This window comes from Tachysurus vachellii, chromosome 1 (assembly GCF_030014155.1).
Source record: "Tachysurus vachellii isolate PV-2020 chromosome 1, HZAU_Pvac_v1, whole genome shotgun sequence".
In the NCBI taxonomy this organism is placed as follows: domain Eukaryota; kingdom Metazoa; phylum Chordata; class Actinopteri; order Siluriformes; family Bagridae; genus Tachysurus; species Tachysurus vachellii.
Genome location: NC_083460.1, coordinates 14,736,918 through 14,753,903, shown reverse-complemented (window position 1 = coordinate 14,753,903; position 16,986 = coordinate 14,736,918). Strand labels below are relative to the sequence as shown.

At 40.0% G+C, this 16,986-nt stretch overlaps 1 protein-coding gene across 2 annotated transcripts; it reads left to right on the top strand.

Moving 5' to 3' along the window:
* Window positions 1-781: 781 nt before the first annotated feature.
* ctdsplb (CTD (carboxy-terminal domain, RNA polymerase II, polypeptide A) small phosphatase-like b) lies at window positions 782-16,104 on the top strand. 2 transcript variants are annotated; one of them, XM_060873910.1, is made up of 8 exons: window positions 782-1,503; window positions 6,544-6,707; window positions 7,479-7,511; window positions 8,623-8,724; window positions 11,056-11,112; window positions 11,792-11,884; window positions 13,409-13,594; window positions 13,789-16,104. In XM_060873910.1, the coding sequence occupies exons 1-8, from the start codon at window positions 1,428-1,430 to the stop codon at window positions 13,912-13,914; spliced, it is 837 nt and encodes a 278-aa protein (XP_060729893.1). In that variant the 5' UTR covers window positions 782-1,427; the 3' UTR covers window positions 13,915-16,104. The 2 variants fall into 2 exon arrangements, with proteins under 2 accessions (XP_060729893.1, XP_060729900.1); XM_060873917.1 differs by lacking the exon at window positions 7,479-7,511 and having other exon boundaries at window positions 783-1,503.
* The last annotated feature ends 882 nt before the right edge of the window (window positions 16,105-16,986 follow it).

Sequence of the window (16,986 nt, the reverse complement as noted above, 5' to 3'; positions counted from 1 at the left end):
ATACTAAATTACACACTATAGGGTATACTGATTTTCACTTTAGGGTATACTGAATTTCACACTATAGTGTATACTGATTTTCACTACAGGGTATACTGAATTTCACACTATAGTGTATACTGATTTTCACTATAGGGTATACTGAATTTCACACTATAGTGTATACTGATTTTCACTATAGGGTATACTGAATTTCACACTAGAGGGTATAATGATTTTTACACTATTCCCGCATAGAGTGTGTGGTTTAAGACGCACGCGTAGTACGCCGAAGGGACACACTTGCTATAACTCATTTTAAACACTAGAGGGCTGTATTTGTACATAACAGAATTTTTTTTAGGAAATCCCCGTCGAATAAAATATATATATATATATATATATATATATATATATATATATATATATATATATATATATATATATATATATATACACCATATATTCGGTACTTTCTGAGCATTTAAACTCGTTTTCACACCTATTACTTTTACACAAATATTCTGTAACGTTTACCATAATCAAATTGTGTGTAATTTTTTTTTATCGTGCTTGAACTGATATTTGGATGAAAACGCCGAGACACTGAGAGAGTAACACTAACCATTACTGCAAATCTTTTATTAAATCGTTCCATGACTATCTTTAAAAAAAAATGAACTAACGCTTATTGACGGGGTGTCGTAAAAGCCTTAGGAGGCGGTGGCTGTTATGTTATGTTACGCTCGGCATGCTTTTATTTTTACTCCGAGGGGAGGGGGGTTCCTAGAAACTCCCACCTCCTCCTGCTGTGTCTGCGATGTAGCTGATGAATTTTAAACACTCACCGCCACCATATTGGAACTAGAATACTGAAAACACGGACATTGCAATAACAGCTTTAGATGATAACTCGATTTATTATTTCGTTCATGGTCACCGGAATCCCCCATTTTTTAATTCTTTTTGGACCGGTCCATGTTTATGGGCATTGAGGTAAATAGTAAACTCGCAGTTTGTCAACTATCTTGTAGCGAAGATTTAACTAGTCAGATAACTAAAGCAACAGGGCGCTTATTTATTTATATATATGTACACACATGTGTATATATATAGAAAACGTAGACGAATATTTTTATGTGGACACTTTTTTGCTCAGTCTAGTAACACAGGTTTTGAGAGATAGCTAATCTAAGCTAAGCTAATCCTGCGCGCGCGCTACTTCGAGTCAAGTTAGCACAATAAAAAACAACCACGCAGCTAGCCGGTTAGCTAATCAATGCATGTAATGGTTAGTGGACTAGAGACATGATTTATTAGGAACCGCTGCCGCCAGTCCGCGTTTACTTTCGCGATTAACCTTTTCTAGCTACGTCTACGCACTCGGGGTGGAGAACATAACGTTATAACTAGCTTAGCTTAGCAAACAGGAAGAACCTGTCGTTTCCATGGACAACACGTCCATCATAACGCAAGTTACAAATCCAAAAGAGGAGGAGAGCCTATCGTCAAATCCTGAAAAAGGTAAGATTTGAGTTTTGTTGTTGTTATGGTGTATGGGTGGGCGCGTGCGTGCGTGCGTGGGCGCGCAATGCTACGCTAACCATGTTAGCTCGCTGGTGTGCACGCGCGCGCTTGAGATTATTTACAGACTGGATTTATTCCTTATACTTCGCTGCTGTCTTGTTAATTATTTGCTAGTTTGTTATTTAAAAATATCACTACGTTTAGTGCAAACGTGATTTTAAAGGTGTACGTACTCACTCAAAGGTTTTCTTAGAAAAAGAATAAAGTACAAAAGGAATTAATGAACACAAACTTTACAGATGTTAGTCTGGATTTTATTTACAATATAATATTATTCTTTAGGGATAAAATGCTTTTCAAACGCATCAAACACTTCAGGTCCAGGTTGTGATGTTGGTGAGATGTGTGTGTTGTGTGTTTTGGTACCATTCTATTAAAAAATGTTAAAACTACTGACACTAAAGCATCACTTCAGTATCAGCTGATACTTTAATATGTATCTTATTCTCTGGGAAATATATGAGATCAGAGCTGCATTAGTTTAAAGTTGTTTTTAACAACTATGTTGATATGCTGAAAATATAGTATTAAAAACAAACACAAGAAGATGGTGAAAATTGTGTGTGTGAAACAAACAGAATGATCGACTACTTTAATTGTTCCTCATACTTAATGTTTTTTTAATCTCTTTCATTTTCAGTATTTATGATTTATGGTGTCCTAATAAGCTGAAAGAGAACGATTGCTGGGAGGAAGAGTGACATGTTTAAGACAGAAATAGAACGTTGTTTGGTTTAGATGTAGTCAACCATGCCGTGTTGTTCTAAGAGTTTGGTAGCTGGTGTGCATTGAAAAATTATAAGGCACAACGAGTGACAGAAGAGAAAGGGGCGTAATGTGTAGTGGATTAAATACAGATGATGCAGTGTGGTTCATATACAGAGAATATAACAGAATGGTATATATCACATGTCGTGGCCAGTACAAAGCGAGTGGGCTGTGAGATTTTGGGGCACAACAGCCGAGTGCAAAAGGTATAACAAACCCACACAGAACACAAGCAGGTTAAAATACGGAAATTTGTTTTAATCAGAGTCAGTGGTGAGGTAACGGTGCAGAATAGGAATCCTAGATTAGTGCAATTTTCTGTGCTTTGGAGCTCACATAAATTTGTATTACATTTTTTCTCTCTCTCCTTTTCAGTTACATGTTAACCGTGTAAGTGTAACCCTGCATTTTGAGGTTTTCTCAGATCCTCTGTAATGACCAGTCTGCACCTTACAGAAAGCCAGACGTGTTTACACTGAACTGTACGTGGTGAAAAGTAACAGAGCTAATGGCATTTTTTGTCTCGTTCATCTGACTTGGAACTGGGTGTCAGATCCCTCTGACAAATTGAGCAGGGAACACTTCAAGGCTTTTACCTTTGACCTCTCGGACAGCTGCTGTTTCATTCAGGCAGAGAGCAGAGGTCAGGATTCGGCATGCTGACATTTTTGGAGTTGTGTATAACATATCCGTGTTCACGCTGACCGTAGTAAACATGTTGGTAATGAGTTATTCCATATACTCTAGTCTTCAACGTGTAGTCCTTTATGTAAGTGGGTTCAGCATTTTTGTTAATGAGATAATGTTTTTCTTATCAGGAATGATGTAAAGATGTAAAGTCTTTTATGGTTTTGTGTTTTAGACAAATTGTTTTAGCAATTAATTTTTTTAATTGTTTAGGAAGATGGAATCCATTTGTGTAAAAATTTAATAAAAGGCTGAACCAGTGATGCAGAGTGCTTTGAGAATATAATTTAGAGCAGTAACTGTAGTAAGTGGTTTCTAAATTACCATTGGTGCTTTTGGAAATAGTAAATATTTTAATAGATTACTATTTAACAGTAAAAGTAAAACAACTTTTTTGTGAAATGAAGATCTCGAACCGCTGAAAGTACCTAATTTTCATATGAAGAAACCCCCTTACTGTACAGGATTTAATAACAGAACAATTCAAATCAAGTCATCCAAAGAGTAAAGCGTGTCATATGTAAAAGACAAACTTGTGCGAAGAGTTCATTTGTGACAGTGTTCGATAAAATGTCATCATTTCTGTCACCGTTGTGAATCGTGTCGTCTGGTGAGGTAGTTAGTTGACTCTAGGATAACTGGCACCTTTCAGGAGAGAGCGGGCAAAAAATGATTGTAGTACAGAAACATTACACACAGGCGTTGGAATTTAGAGAAACCGCTTTTCTCTAATACATCATTCTTACACAAAGTTCTTGTGTTTCCAAAACATGTGGCGCTGTTATCCCTTAAAATATTTCAAAACATTTGCCATTAAATCCTCCTTGGGGGAAAAACAAATATGAGAACTATGTTTGGAAATATGGTGTGTTGTGGTTTGATGAGCTCAGAATTGAACAATTTTTTCAGGAAGACTGTTGCTTTTATTAATTTTATTATAATTATTTAAATTTCTCATACTTCTTGTAGTACATTTTTCAGAGCTTATTGAAAACCTTTGGTCTGAAATTGTAGTGAACGTTCACGTGCATAATCATAAGAAAAGGAAAAATCTTTACAGAGGAACATTTATGATCCTCTACAAAGATCTCCGACCTTGATGTATATTACAGGATTAGGATTAATGATGCTGGTTTTTCTCTCTAGGGTGGAGTAGCAATAATTTTAACAGCAGTGTTTTGCAAGAGGAAAATTCTATATACTGCATTGTCATAGGTTTATGCATGCAAATAGCACTCATGGTTTATGAAGGGTGCCAATAATTTTGCATTTAGATCAAAAAGATTAAACTATTAGGATATAGGGTTGATTAAATTTGAGCAGTTCTGTTGTGTGTGTGTCTCTGTGTGTGTCTCTGTGTGTGTCTCTGTGTGTGTCTCTGTGTGTGTGTCTGTGTCTCTGTGTGTGTGTCTGTCTCTGTGTGTCTCTGTGTGTGTGTCTCTGTGTGTGTCTCTGTGTGTGTCTCTGTGTGTGTCTCTGTGTGTGTGTCTCTGTGTGTGTGTCTGTGTGTGTGTGTCTGTGTGTGTGTGTCTGTGTGTGTGTCTCTGTGTGTGTGTCTGTGTCTCTGTGTGTGTCTCTGTGTGTGTGTCTGTGTGTGTGTCTGTGTCTGTGTCTCTGTGTGTGTCTCTGTGTGTGTGTCTGTGTCTCTGTGTGTGTCTCTGTGTGTGTCTGTGTCTGTGTCTCTGTGTGTGTGTCTGTGTCTCTGTGTGTGTGTCTGTGTCTCTGTGTGTGTCTGTGTGTGTGTGTGTGTGTGTGTGTGTCAACAAACCCATAAGGCCGAACACTTACCAAAGGAAATATAATATATGCTGCAAAAGAGATCTTGGGTTCGAATCCCGACGATGGGACAACTATTTACGGCTGGGAGAAAGATCGGTCGTGCTCTCTGTATAGGAGGAGGGGCGTGCTTTCTTTTTTCTGTATGTCACAGTTACGCTGACCAAAGATAGCCAATAGCACCTTCCTTGGTGTGCACGAGTAAGGATGAGGAGAACTGGCTGACCAAATCAGGGAGAAAAAACAAGAACCGTCTTTTTGTTATTTTGGATAAATCTGAACGCACAAGTCCTTTCTGAAAGGAATTCAGACGTCAGCATAAGATTGGGATAACGTAAACAACATTTAAAGGCTATTTAATAAGAATTTAAATATAGAAATATACAAGAAAGGTTGTTTATAATAAAAATATATATTGTACAGATTTGTGATTTTTTTTTTCTTATTTATTTAACTATACTATTAAATGTGCGTTTGTGGTAATTAAGTAATAAGGTAAATAAGATTTGATTGCATCCTAGTTTGGAAGCCTTTCAACACATTGCTCTTAATATTTTTGTCTCTGAGTTTTTTTCCACCAAATGGGCAGGAGAGGAATCCAGCCTTTTTATTGGTTGTGTGATCCTTTTGACCCCTCCCTCATTTGGTGCTGCCTCTTTCTCTCTCTTTCCTCTCTCGCTTGCTCTTCTCACACACACCGTAGCCTTCTCTCTTCCGTCTGAAAAAGAAGCGAAACACCAGCACGCCCTTAAAATGGAGCAGGAGGAACATCGACGATAGGGTGGAGTCAGGAAGAGAGGGTCTCTCATTTCATTTTCTACTTCTTTTTTTTTCCCGCTGACCCCCTTCACTCTCCTGTCCCTATTTTTAAAAGGGCATTCTCTCGTTGGTGACCTCAGTGTCGGTGTTCGGAGCGCTCGCCGAGGCTCTGGTATGCACCAGATTATTATTAGTGCTAGATAGAGAGCTGCGAGTGACTCTGACGGCATCTCACCACACCGGAGCGTGAATCCATTCTTAGTCCAAGGGAAAGAAAAGTGTGGGACAGTAGCTTTCATATCAACAAGCACCACTTAGCTGTTACATTTTTTTTTTTTATATTCATAGCACACCATCTCTCTTGATGCGATGCCAGTACAGAGTGTGCAACTCGCATGCTGTTGAAAAGAAAGCCATGTTCATTATTAGGTGATGTACAGCTTCTGCTGTAATGCATCACCTGTTTCCTGTAGTTATTATATCCTGTCTTAATAAAGCACAGCGAACTGTAAAGTCTTTTTTGCGGCCGTGTTCATCAGTTAAACCTTTTAAATATGTTATTAAAGGATATTTGTTCTAAAATCAGATTACTGTTGACTTTTAGTGAGCTGAACTGAGGAAGTCCTGTGTGACTGACTGAAGCGGTGTCATTACTCTCTGTAAGACTAATTGGAGAAGATGATCATTTAATATTTCTAAAAGGTGTTAGCATTATGTATCGAGTTTGTGCTTCGCGATTTCTGATTTTTTATTTCTTATTTTTGGTCTAATTAACATTCACTGTGAAAAATTGCTAACAGTACCTGTGCTTCATCACATCAGTCCTTTACCTTTTTTTTCTTTAACAGCATGGACCCAAGTGCTTTTTTTTTTTTTTTTTGGTACTTGATGTTCTCTCTCTCTCTCTCTCGCTCTCTCTTTTTTCTTTCCCCCACAAATTCTAACCCATAGCGCATTTTTTGCGGTGCTTTTTTTCCCCCGGTCCAGTTTCGCTGTCCAGCAGCAGCTTGAAGAAGAAAACTCACCGCAGTTTATTCAGCTCCTTCTTCTGCTGCCTGCGGAGTTATGAAGCCGATCCTCCTGCCAGCACCAACAACAACACCAGCAGCCCTCTGCCTCCGCCAGTGGAGGAGAACGGAGCGCCACCGAAGGTGAGGAAGAGGAGCGCATGCACACACACCGCGATACAGGGGTTCAGTCTGAATTCAAATGAACACGTTTTCCCCATTGATCCAGACATAAGGAGAAGTTCTCAGCTGTTTAATTGAATATTATACAACAGTTGTGTCTAAATTATTACTACTAATAATTACTGTGTATTTATTAAAGTTTCCGTTATTCAGTTATAAATTAGTTTTGAGGCTAGCACGATTGTAATACTAATTGAAATTAGGCGGAAAATGATTTCAGTGACAGAAATCAGCTAAGAGAGCGAGCTCGTGATTACTCCACACATTTACAGGCAGTGTGTGTGTGAAGATGGTGGCTTCTTCTCATGTTAGCCGATTTCAACTCGGCGCTCCAACCCAATCGTTCTAAACCTACAGACAGGTCGGCCGAAGGACCGCGAGCGGAGCCAAATTTTAAATACATGCTACTTTCATCTCTGCTAATCTACAAGTGAAGTTGACTAGTAGAACACATCTGTGAGATCATTGTTGCCTTGTTAGGTAAATGTTGTATTAACTCAATCTATCGCTGGTGCTTTTCTGGTCTGAAATGAGATGACATGAAGGTAAAGGTAGACTAAACCCCCAACCATCCAGTGCCTTTTTTTCACCTTTAGTTCTGCTCGGCATTTCACATTTCAGTCTCATTGTAATCTCTGTGCACTGGAACATGTGTTTGTTGTAGCCCCTCACTCCTGTCCCGTGTTTGTGTATTCTCTCTGTTTTCATCTCTCCCGGTGTGTCGTGGCCCAGTGTGAGCAGGCTGAGGTCATCCCTGTGCCTGGTGTATGTATTACCCCTTTTCTGTTTTTCATGCTTGTATGTTTTTTTTTTTGTTTTTGTTAATTTATTCTTTGCATGCTGAGGGATCGAAGCGTTCCAGGTTTTTTCTCTGTTCTGGCTCTGGTGCTCAGTTCCTTTCACCAATCTACTTCTTCCTGTTTGCTTTGGACTATGCACATTTCTAAAATCACTGCACTAACTGGAATGTTTGACAACACTTCCTGGGTCAAGGTTGTTGTTTTTTTTTTTTTTTCTTTTAGAGCAGGCGTAGGCCGTCCCGAGGCTTTACGTTCTCACAAACCAGCCGTTTATGTTATACGACACAGAAAGAAAACCACGTTAACACAGTAGCGTAGTGTTCGTCTTGTGTGCATTAGGTCTTTTAATGGAATAATATCAGTATTTTATATTATAAGCACACTGTAAATATTTTGCGATATAGCCGGTATTGTGATATCCATTTTTTTGCCAAGTGACTTGAATTAGTTAAACTAAATTTAAATTGTAATTATTTTAAAATGTTAACACGTTAAAAAAAACCAGACGCGGTTATGTTAATGTTTTGCAAATAAAAACTTTTTTTTGTAAACACTGATCATTTAAAACTAATTATTTGTTTAACATTTAGTCTTTAAAACGTAAAATTTTTTGCTGATTATTTTTTCTGTTTTGTTTTTTTCGTTTATAATTGAGTGTGTAAATAATTGTTTACCCCCCCCAGCGTGTACTGTTTCACTGGCGATGATTTTACAGCAAGGTCACACGGTCCATTTCGAATAAAAGAGTGATTTCTTTTCATAAATCACTTAATAGTTTCTCATGGTTGCGGCACTTATGTCTTTCGCAAGGGTTTGGTTTTCCAGAGCATGGACATGTGCATTGGTGCTTATTTTCTGACACAGTGAAGCATAAGATCACTGTTTGACGATGGCACTGCATCCGTTCGAGTGTGCGACCTCTTCCCTTTGTCCACGGATTTTGTCACGTAGAGCCGGAACGTTGTTGCCGACCGCGTTAACATTTTAACGTCTACCTCAAGCTACTGCGGTTTCACAAGGTTGTCTTTTAACACCCTTTCCCCTTCTCATCCTCATCCTGTGTTCTGTCTCTCCAGCCTCCAGAGAAATACCTCCTCCCTGAGGTCAACATCAACGACTACGGAAAGAAGTGTGTGGTGATAGACCTGGACGAGACTCTGGTGCACAGTTCCTTTAAGGTAGTTTCATACGGTATTCGTGTCATCAGGGCCGTGCAAAATCGTACATTTGTTATCTGGCCGTCTTGTGTTTTGGTTGCATAGGAACAAACAGGCTAATGAAATTTAACCTTGAGATAGTTATCTAGTTATCTATTTGAATGCATCAATGCATAGTAATGAAAATAAGCGAACGCTCTGCTCCCTGGGACCGGGGAGATTGTCTGTTCCTGAAGTCTTTATCTACACCTGATGATCTCTTTCATCATGCTCTTTATTTTATTCTGCATGTGCTTAATGGTTTTGCACCTTAGTTGTTGTTTTTTTTTTTTTATATATATATATATATATATATATAAATATTCCTGATTTTTGGAGTCTTCCAGTTTAAACACTTCATTCTCTGCTCAGTGGATAAGAGAATGAATAGCTAGGAAAAAAATAAATAAAAACAGCTACAAATCATTCAGCCTCCCTGGCAATTAGAAGTAAAACTCTAATAAGACACAGATGTGAAAACTCGGCTTGTCTCAGGCGCCTGGGCTACCGATCTGTTCACCTCATCTTCATCACACACGTTCTCCGTGTGTGCGGTGTGTGTATGATGAAAATAAGTGAATGGTTCAGACCAGGTGGGATTCAGCAAGGCGAGTGGTTCATGATTCCAAATTTTAAAAGGAAAGTAATAGTTGAAATGAAATGATGTTATATCGATCCCATGAAGTGAAAGACAACGCTTAAAATTTCTTGCTCTGTAGTAACGGTTCAGTTTATGTTCTGAATGTAAAGGTTTGCACAAATAGTCAGGAATTTGTCGAGTCAATATGGCAGTCCGGACATCCCCAAAAACACGATAGGGAGGCAGAAAAAAGTGTAGAGTGAAGGATGAACGTCTTAAACGTTTACTGTATACAAACAGAAGGTCTGTAGCTTTGCTCTCTTTAGTTTCTGACTTTTTAAACACTTGTTTTGCAGTAAACAGCTAAGAGCAGAACATGTCGGGGCTGTTTGGCCTTTGTTTCATCTCTCAATCATCTCTCAAAGGAATCCGAGAAAATGTGTTTCCTATGTGTCATTTTTCGTCGCCGTATTTCTGGAAGTCTGTGTTTTCAGCTCAGATTTTGTTTCAGTTTAGTTCAGAGTTTATTTTTCAATAATTATTTTTCCATCCCCTCTCAATCAGAACACCATACGGACTTTATAATGTCACGTTCTTTCGGAGCTTTAAACCCACTGCTGCGAGAGTGACGGAGAGGGGAAAAAAGGAAGGAAAGAAGGAAGAGGAAACAAAAATAGACGAGGAGAAAATAGTATGCACATGCGTGTACATATTTGGATTATTATTACAGCTGGCTAAACTCGGGTTAGTGTTTGAGTTTGTCAAACGGAAATCTTAATTTTGAAATAAATAAATAAATCAGATGTTTATTTAAAAGCGTATACATCTCTCTTCTGTGTAAAACTGTCCTTAAGTATATGTAGTGTCTGGAATAAAAAAAATTGAATTCATTCTATTTTGTTGTAATTTTAAGATTTTTTTTTTCGTCTTTAAACAGCACCAATATTTTGGACGACGAAAGAGAATCTGTTTTTGTTCGATCGTCCGAGCAAACAATAGTTTCTGCTTTTAAAGTCAGCTGAAGTGGGGTTTATATTAAATGCAGGCCATCGATCCTTCTGTCGTCACCGCCGGCCCGAGTGAGATCTAAAACGTTTCAATCCGCTCTCTCTGTGCCTGAACTCTGCGCTCCAGTGTTTGAGTACAGCAAGAGGTCAGCGAATGATTCTGAACAAATCACTGACCTTAGCTCCATTTGTCCAGATTAAATTTGTCTGGGCTTTTAATCCTCCTTAGTCGTCTTGTTAATCCTGTTTAAAAGAACATTTAGGAGAGGCTGATGGTAGCGGTGACTAAACACATATTTTAGGAAGGGAGATTCCTCGTCTCGGCTGATCGTTTAAGACGAAAGTCAAAACTGTCCAGGAGGCAAATAGTTACAGGGCATGTACAGTCTTGAATTCTGCTTTAAATAATCCAGCGTTCTGAGAAGTCTTACTGTGTAACGTAGACCTCATGCGTATCGTTTCCAGCAAGATAATGTTGATATGCTGTATAATTTATTGTATAACATCAGTTATTACACACTTTGTACTATTTTATTCCTATTTATTCTATATCGTTGGGCGTTGTAAGCACACGGGCGCCCCCTGCTGTTCGTTAAAGTAACTACCACAGTATTTACCGTGTACAGCATGTCACCCACTTTCCAAGTGTCAGTTTTACAAAATCCTTTTGGTGTGTGTGTGAATGAGTAATGATATATTCCACCCTTTTCTTTTCTCTTCTCTCAGCCTATTAGTAATGCCGATTTCATCGTTCCTGTGGAGATCGACGGCACGGTGCATCAGGTACTGTAATCCAAAGTTGTTGGTTTATCCAAAATCCTTACAGTACTTTGCACGGATATTCACCGTCCTCGCATTTCATTTATTTAGCAGTGTTGTAGTGTTATCTGAAAATAAAATGCCCTTCAATGGAAATATCTGTAATAAATCTACACAAAGTAGTCGGTAAAGTGGAAGCAACGGGAATATCGGTATAGTTTCTGAAGTGATTTGTTTATCATTCATTAATAATGACGCTGTATAATGATATGCATTGTTGTCCTGCTGCAACAGAAGTCATATCAATCAAGAGGAAAGTGTCTCAGTGTAAATACACCTGTTCCTGGAAGAACATGGACGTGAAGAAACAAAGCAAGACCAAAGCAAGAAGCGAGAATATAGAAGAATCAATATAAAAATGTTCCAGATGGATCTCTTAGAAGAATCCCTCCGACTCTTTAAGATGGCTGCTACCTTGTTCAAGTAATCCAGGATAGGCTTGTCTGTCCTGGTTGGCCTATTCACGATTACTTGCACTGGGTGGCAGCTTTACATCTACAATGAAGCGCTCCTACTGTACCACTATTATTGTTTGTGTTTGCATAGTCAGGTCTGTCTCCATCTCTCTGCACAATGCACATCCTGAGCGGATTTGAGTGTGTGTTTGCTCGGCGTCGCAGTAAAGGGCACGTCTGCATTTCAGGTGTACGTCCTGAAGCGACCGCACGTGGACGAGTTCCTGCAGAAGATGGGAGAATTGTTCGAATGCGTGCTCTTCACAGCCAGCCTTGCCAAGGTTTGATCGCCTCACCACATCCAATAATACCCCTTAATAATACATTTTTAGTTTCATACACACCGCACAGGTGCTCGTGCTAAGATCATTTTAACCCCCGCGGGCGTTTTTCCGCCCCGCATTCAAAGACAAAAAGTCGACGGATGCCAGAGGCTCCTTTTCAACAACCGGCACAGTAAATATTAACCAGCTCATACCGGCTGCAACGTAATTGTGTAAAAAAAAGTTTATTTTTATTGTGGAATTTGATTTGGTTTCAAATCTTAGACAAAACGATACAAAACCTGCAGTTTGAGGAAAAGTCTGAACACACTGTAAATAAACCAGACTTTTTGTGATCACTTACACTTTAAAAACCGTTCTTGCAATGAAGATAGCCTCAGTAGCTGACATGGCAGTAAATTATAGCATCTAACCTCTAACCCTTACACTTTAAAAAGACAAAAAAATAAAAACAAAGCATATTAACAGACCAAAAAAAATATATAACCATTCATTGATGGTGCTGCTTTTTGCATCCCCAGTACCTTAAGAAAGTACCAAGATTCATCCAGCTGGATTTTTATTATTTTTTTGGTCATGGTCCAGCTGACCGGTTCCACAATAGAGAGTTTTTGGTGCAAGTCTCTGTCCTTTTGCATTATGCAGTGGAAAATGGCCCTTATATGAAGTTCAGTTTATGAAAAAAATTTTCCTTTTTTTTTATTTTTTTCTTTTAAAGGTGTATTCCTGATTTAGCATTTGTAACCCTTTTGAAGTTTTTCATTGTACGCCAAAGCTTCTCGATGTTGTGCCGTTCGATCTGAAGCATGTCGGACAGCTTGTGAATGAGTTGTGAACTCTTCTGCTTTTTTTCCTCCTGATATCTGACCCCTTCCCCCCCTTTTCTGTCTTTGTGTGGCCAGCATTTGTTTTAGCTGCTAATGCATGGGTAAGTGTCCCTCCAGCCTCCACGACTCGTACAGAATGTGCGCTGGTAGTGTTTGTGTGTTAGCCCACAGAGCCTAGAGCCTACATCAGCTTTCACGTCTCGTTCTTTTCAGTCCGGATGCTTCGCGAAGCTTTCTTTTGTTGCCGTGATCGTATCCGATGTCCCAGACGCTGCTTTTCGTTTGTCTTGTTTAGTTGTATAAGGCGCAGTAGTTGTTAAGAAGCAAAGGCTGGCGCTTTTAGATTAGCGCTTTGTTTGCTAGGACGCTCTAGCCTGCCTTTAGAACGTCCAGTTAGGCTGAGAGTCAAACGGCTGTATGCTTATTAGCTGAGCTTTTCTGATCTAAACGCTTTCGTTTGACTTTATTTATCTGATTTAAATAAAGCAGGTAAGTCCCCTGAGGCTAAAACCACTATGGTGCCCAGGATTTGCATGTCACTTTGTGGTTCTTCCTAGAAACTAGCAGATGAACCAGTTTTATGTGCTCTGTTCTTACTGAGGAGAAATTAGCAGTATGACAGCTTTTAGCCGTACAGCGCTAACTTGCTACTCTGTTAACTATGAGCCTTTGACCTTGGACTTCTGTTGTGCAGTACGCTGACCCCGTGGCTGACCTGCTGGACCAGTGGGGTGTATTTCGGGCGCGACTCTTCCGCGAATCCTGCGTGTTCCACAGAGGAAACTACGTCAAAGACCTGAGTCGGCTCGGCAGAGAGCTGCACAACGTCATCATTGTGGACAACTCACCAGCCTCCTACATCTTCCACCCTGAGAACGCTGTGAGCCTCATCACTCTTACCGATCTGATCCAGACCCTCAGTTTATCAGTTCATTAGTTAGTTTGCACATTTTGTGGTAGTCTTTGTGATGTCTCAGCCTTAGCTACTCTGCTGGTTGCAATCTGCTTGTCCATTTCTCTGATGTTAGCTCTATCAGAGCGTTTAACTCTTGTGTGTTTTGTCTTGCTCTGTAGGTTCCCGTGCAGTCGTGGTTCGATGACATGACCGACTCCGAGCTGCTGGACCTGCTTCCGTTCTTTGAAGGACTGAGCAAGGAAGAGGACGTGTATGGAGTTCTGCAGAACCTCAGAGGCAGGTAGCAAGCTGCAACCTTCCTGCCTTACATGGGCAAAGCAAAGAGGTCGGAGGGCAAAGGGCATCCCTGCTCTCATGGACTTCACCTCCCAGCAGCCCACTGCTCACTACACAGGAAGCGCCGACGCCTCCGAACACCGACTCCGAACGCCCACTACGGACCTTTTACAGCTCACGAGAGACCCACAATGCTTAAGTGCTTAATAATAAACCAAAAAAACGCCAAACCCCTTCTTTTCCCTTAAGGATAGAAAGAGAATCCAGATATTTGGGTTGATTCTATGCAGGCGTTAAAGGACTGTGGGTTTTCTTTCCTCTTCGCTGACCCAACAAAGTGCCTTTTTTGAATGTCATTTTTACTGGGAAAACATTTTTGTACATGAAAATATTTCCAGAGATTTTCAGAATTCTACTCTTTAAAAACAGAGACAGGTTATTATTTTTTGTTAAAGGCAGTGTTATCGAAGGCTGGAAGTTCTTTTGTCTTTCCTTTAATCGCCTCCATCAGTGTTTTTGTTTCTCTTTCACTCGCGCCATTATATATTGACCGTTTATAGACGTGCGGACGTTTTGTCTCGTAAAAGCAAAGGAACGAATTTGCACTCGTTCACCGTACACACTGCTACGGCTCCTTCGGTTTGGTTCGTGAGATGAGGAATAATCGGAGACGGCAGGAAAACATTATTTCACGCCGAGGCTTGTTTTGTTTTTACCGGGTTGTTGAATTTTAGCTGCGATGCTACAAAACATGCTGACAATCATGTCTGGCTGTTTCAGGCTCGTCCGGTGAACATTTGCGCGCTTGTTATGGATCAGCTGACTTTTAGTTTGTGTTTTTACGTTGCGTTTTAAAGCTGGTGTAACGTAGCCACCGTGCACATCCACTTCATTTTACATGTGTATATAACAATAAAGAGCGGTCGGGAGAATCGCATCCGGGTCGTGACAGGATGCAACAATTTGCCAACGTGTCCCTCAGGTGTTTGCTGATATTTTCTTTCCCGTCGTCGCATCAGTCTATAATCTAATCTTTTTAGGCCGAGACCGCGGTTCTTTCTAGAGCTTTATTGTTTGCCCAGCAGCATCCCTTTTTTAATAAGCGGAATAAGATTTTGCGCTCTATACCTTAGCAAACATGCCTGCTGTTTAGTTCCATCAGTTTCTTTGCTTTATTTTGTATTTTTCATCACTTGAGCGTTCAAACTCTCTTTCTGAGCTGCACCCTGCTGCTGCTATGGCACACCGGACTTCAGTACCTCACACACACAGCGCCCCATCTCACTGCTCTGGTGTGTGTGTGAGAGAGAAAGAGAACGACCGAGAGCAGTGAAGGTCCAACCGCTGATTAGTTTGGAGCAGTGTAGAGGTGCTTCTTGGCTCTCTCTCTCTGTGTGTGTGTGTGTGTGTGTGTGTGTGTGTTAAGCCTCTCTCACCATGGTGCCTAGGAGAGGAGCAGCGGTGTATCAGAGCTGCAAAACACGCAATAACACCTCTGTATTTTTTGTTGTTGTTTTGTTTTCTTGTACACACTACACCACGACCAGTTCGCATTAATTTCCCATTTTTACACAATTTTTATTTTGTTGTGCTAATGCCCCTCCCTCCTCCTCCCAACTTCTTCCTCCTCTTTCTCTGTTTTTCAGTTTGCTAAATTGTCATTACAATGACAAAGTATTTCATTACAATCAGGCACCTTTTTAATGACCCTGCTGCTGCTGCTGTTTTTTTTTTTTTTTCTTCTTCTTTCCTGATTTGAACCCTGTGTGTGGTTTCTGCTTTTCAGAACCAGTGTCAGATTTAGTTTCCCCTTCACATAAAACAAGGAGGAGCACTTTCGGTGTCGGTCAACAATGTTTTATTATTATTGTTGTTCTTTCAGCTTTTGTTTTCTTTTTTTCCCTCACTAATATTTAAAGGCACAACTAGTTATCGTGTCAAGATTACGTTTAGACTTGTTAAGCATTACATCCACTTGGGGTTCCATTTTTGTTTTTGTTTATTTTACATTTCTTTCTTTTTTTTTCTTTTTTTTTTGGAAAGCCATGTAGACATTCAGTGCAGCTCTGAAAATCAGTGACAAGATTCTGCACAATGCCACGTTTGCAGTCTGTTTCAAGGTGATGTGATCCATGGTTTGTTGCAAATTTTCTTCCAAACTATGATGTTATATTAAAGCACCTTTTTAGAAAAGAAAAAAAAAACGAAACGTCTCCTGTTTGTTTATAATTCAACTTCAGTTCCCTGTTCTCTGTATGCCAAGTCTTTGTTTTGGCTCAGAAGCTCACACAGGTGCTCCGCTATCCTTTCTGCCTATTTTTAGGATCAGTTTCTTGCTCATACTGTTTTTTAAATATAGCTGGAGGTGAAAAAAAAAAGCTGTCGGAGGAACAAATCCGCTGCAGGCTTCATCATTCGTTAACCGACCGCTGACAACGGGAACGTTTCAAACGACGCTAGAGTGTTGCGCAAGTCTCATGACAGCGTGGGTGGTGTTTGTCACTGCCCTTCTTCTAAATTTCACCAGTTTTTGCTATACTGGGCTGCTGTGCTCAAAATCCAGACGTCCAGATTTTGATTTTTGACATGAAATTACAATGAAACAAACCTGTATACCGAAATATGTGGACTGAGGCTCATCTTACTTTCCAGCAGGTCTGTGAATCTTCCAGACCAATCCAGTGTGCAGCTAAATATATGATCAGTGTGTTAGGAATATCATTCAATTATCATCAGTGTTTATGTGCCATTTAATGATGCCACTTTATAGTTATACACTCACTATAGGTTAGGCAGTGGGGGGCATTTATTTATGCTCACATGGCTGGTTACCTCTTAGACTTTGTCTGAGTTGCTTTGTGGTGGCATATTAAAGTTTCTCATACTAAATCAGTTGCTTTCCTTTGCACTCACCAGATTTTAGCAGAGATTTTTTTTCTCCTCCTTTTTTCCAGGAGCAATGTGTTCGATAGCGACGGCGTTCTCCGCCTCCATCTAAAGCACTAACCCGAGAGCAGCGTCTCTGGGATGAACGCTAGTACAGTTCAAAGCTGTGGTGCCTTGTCGTTCTGGTCGCTTGT

Coding starts and splice junctions, on each gene's coding strand:
- ctdsplb (XM_060873910.1), top strand. CDS start 1,428: ATGGACAACACGTCCATCATAACGCAAGTTACAAATCCAAAAGAGGAG. Junction 1,504..6,543: donor ATCGTCAAATCCTGAAAAAG/GTAAGATTTGAG, acceptor CCCCCGGTCCAG/TTTCGCTGTCCAGCAGCAGC. Junction 11,885..13,408: donor TCACAGCCAGCCTTGCCAAG/GTTTGATCGCCT, acceptor TCTGTTGTGCAG/TACGCTGACCCCGTGGCTGA.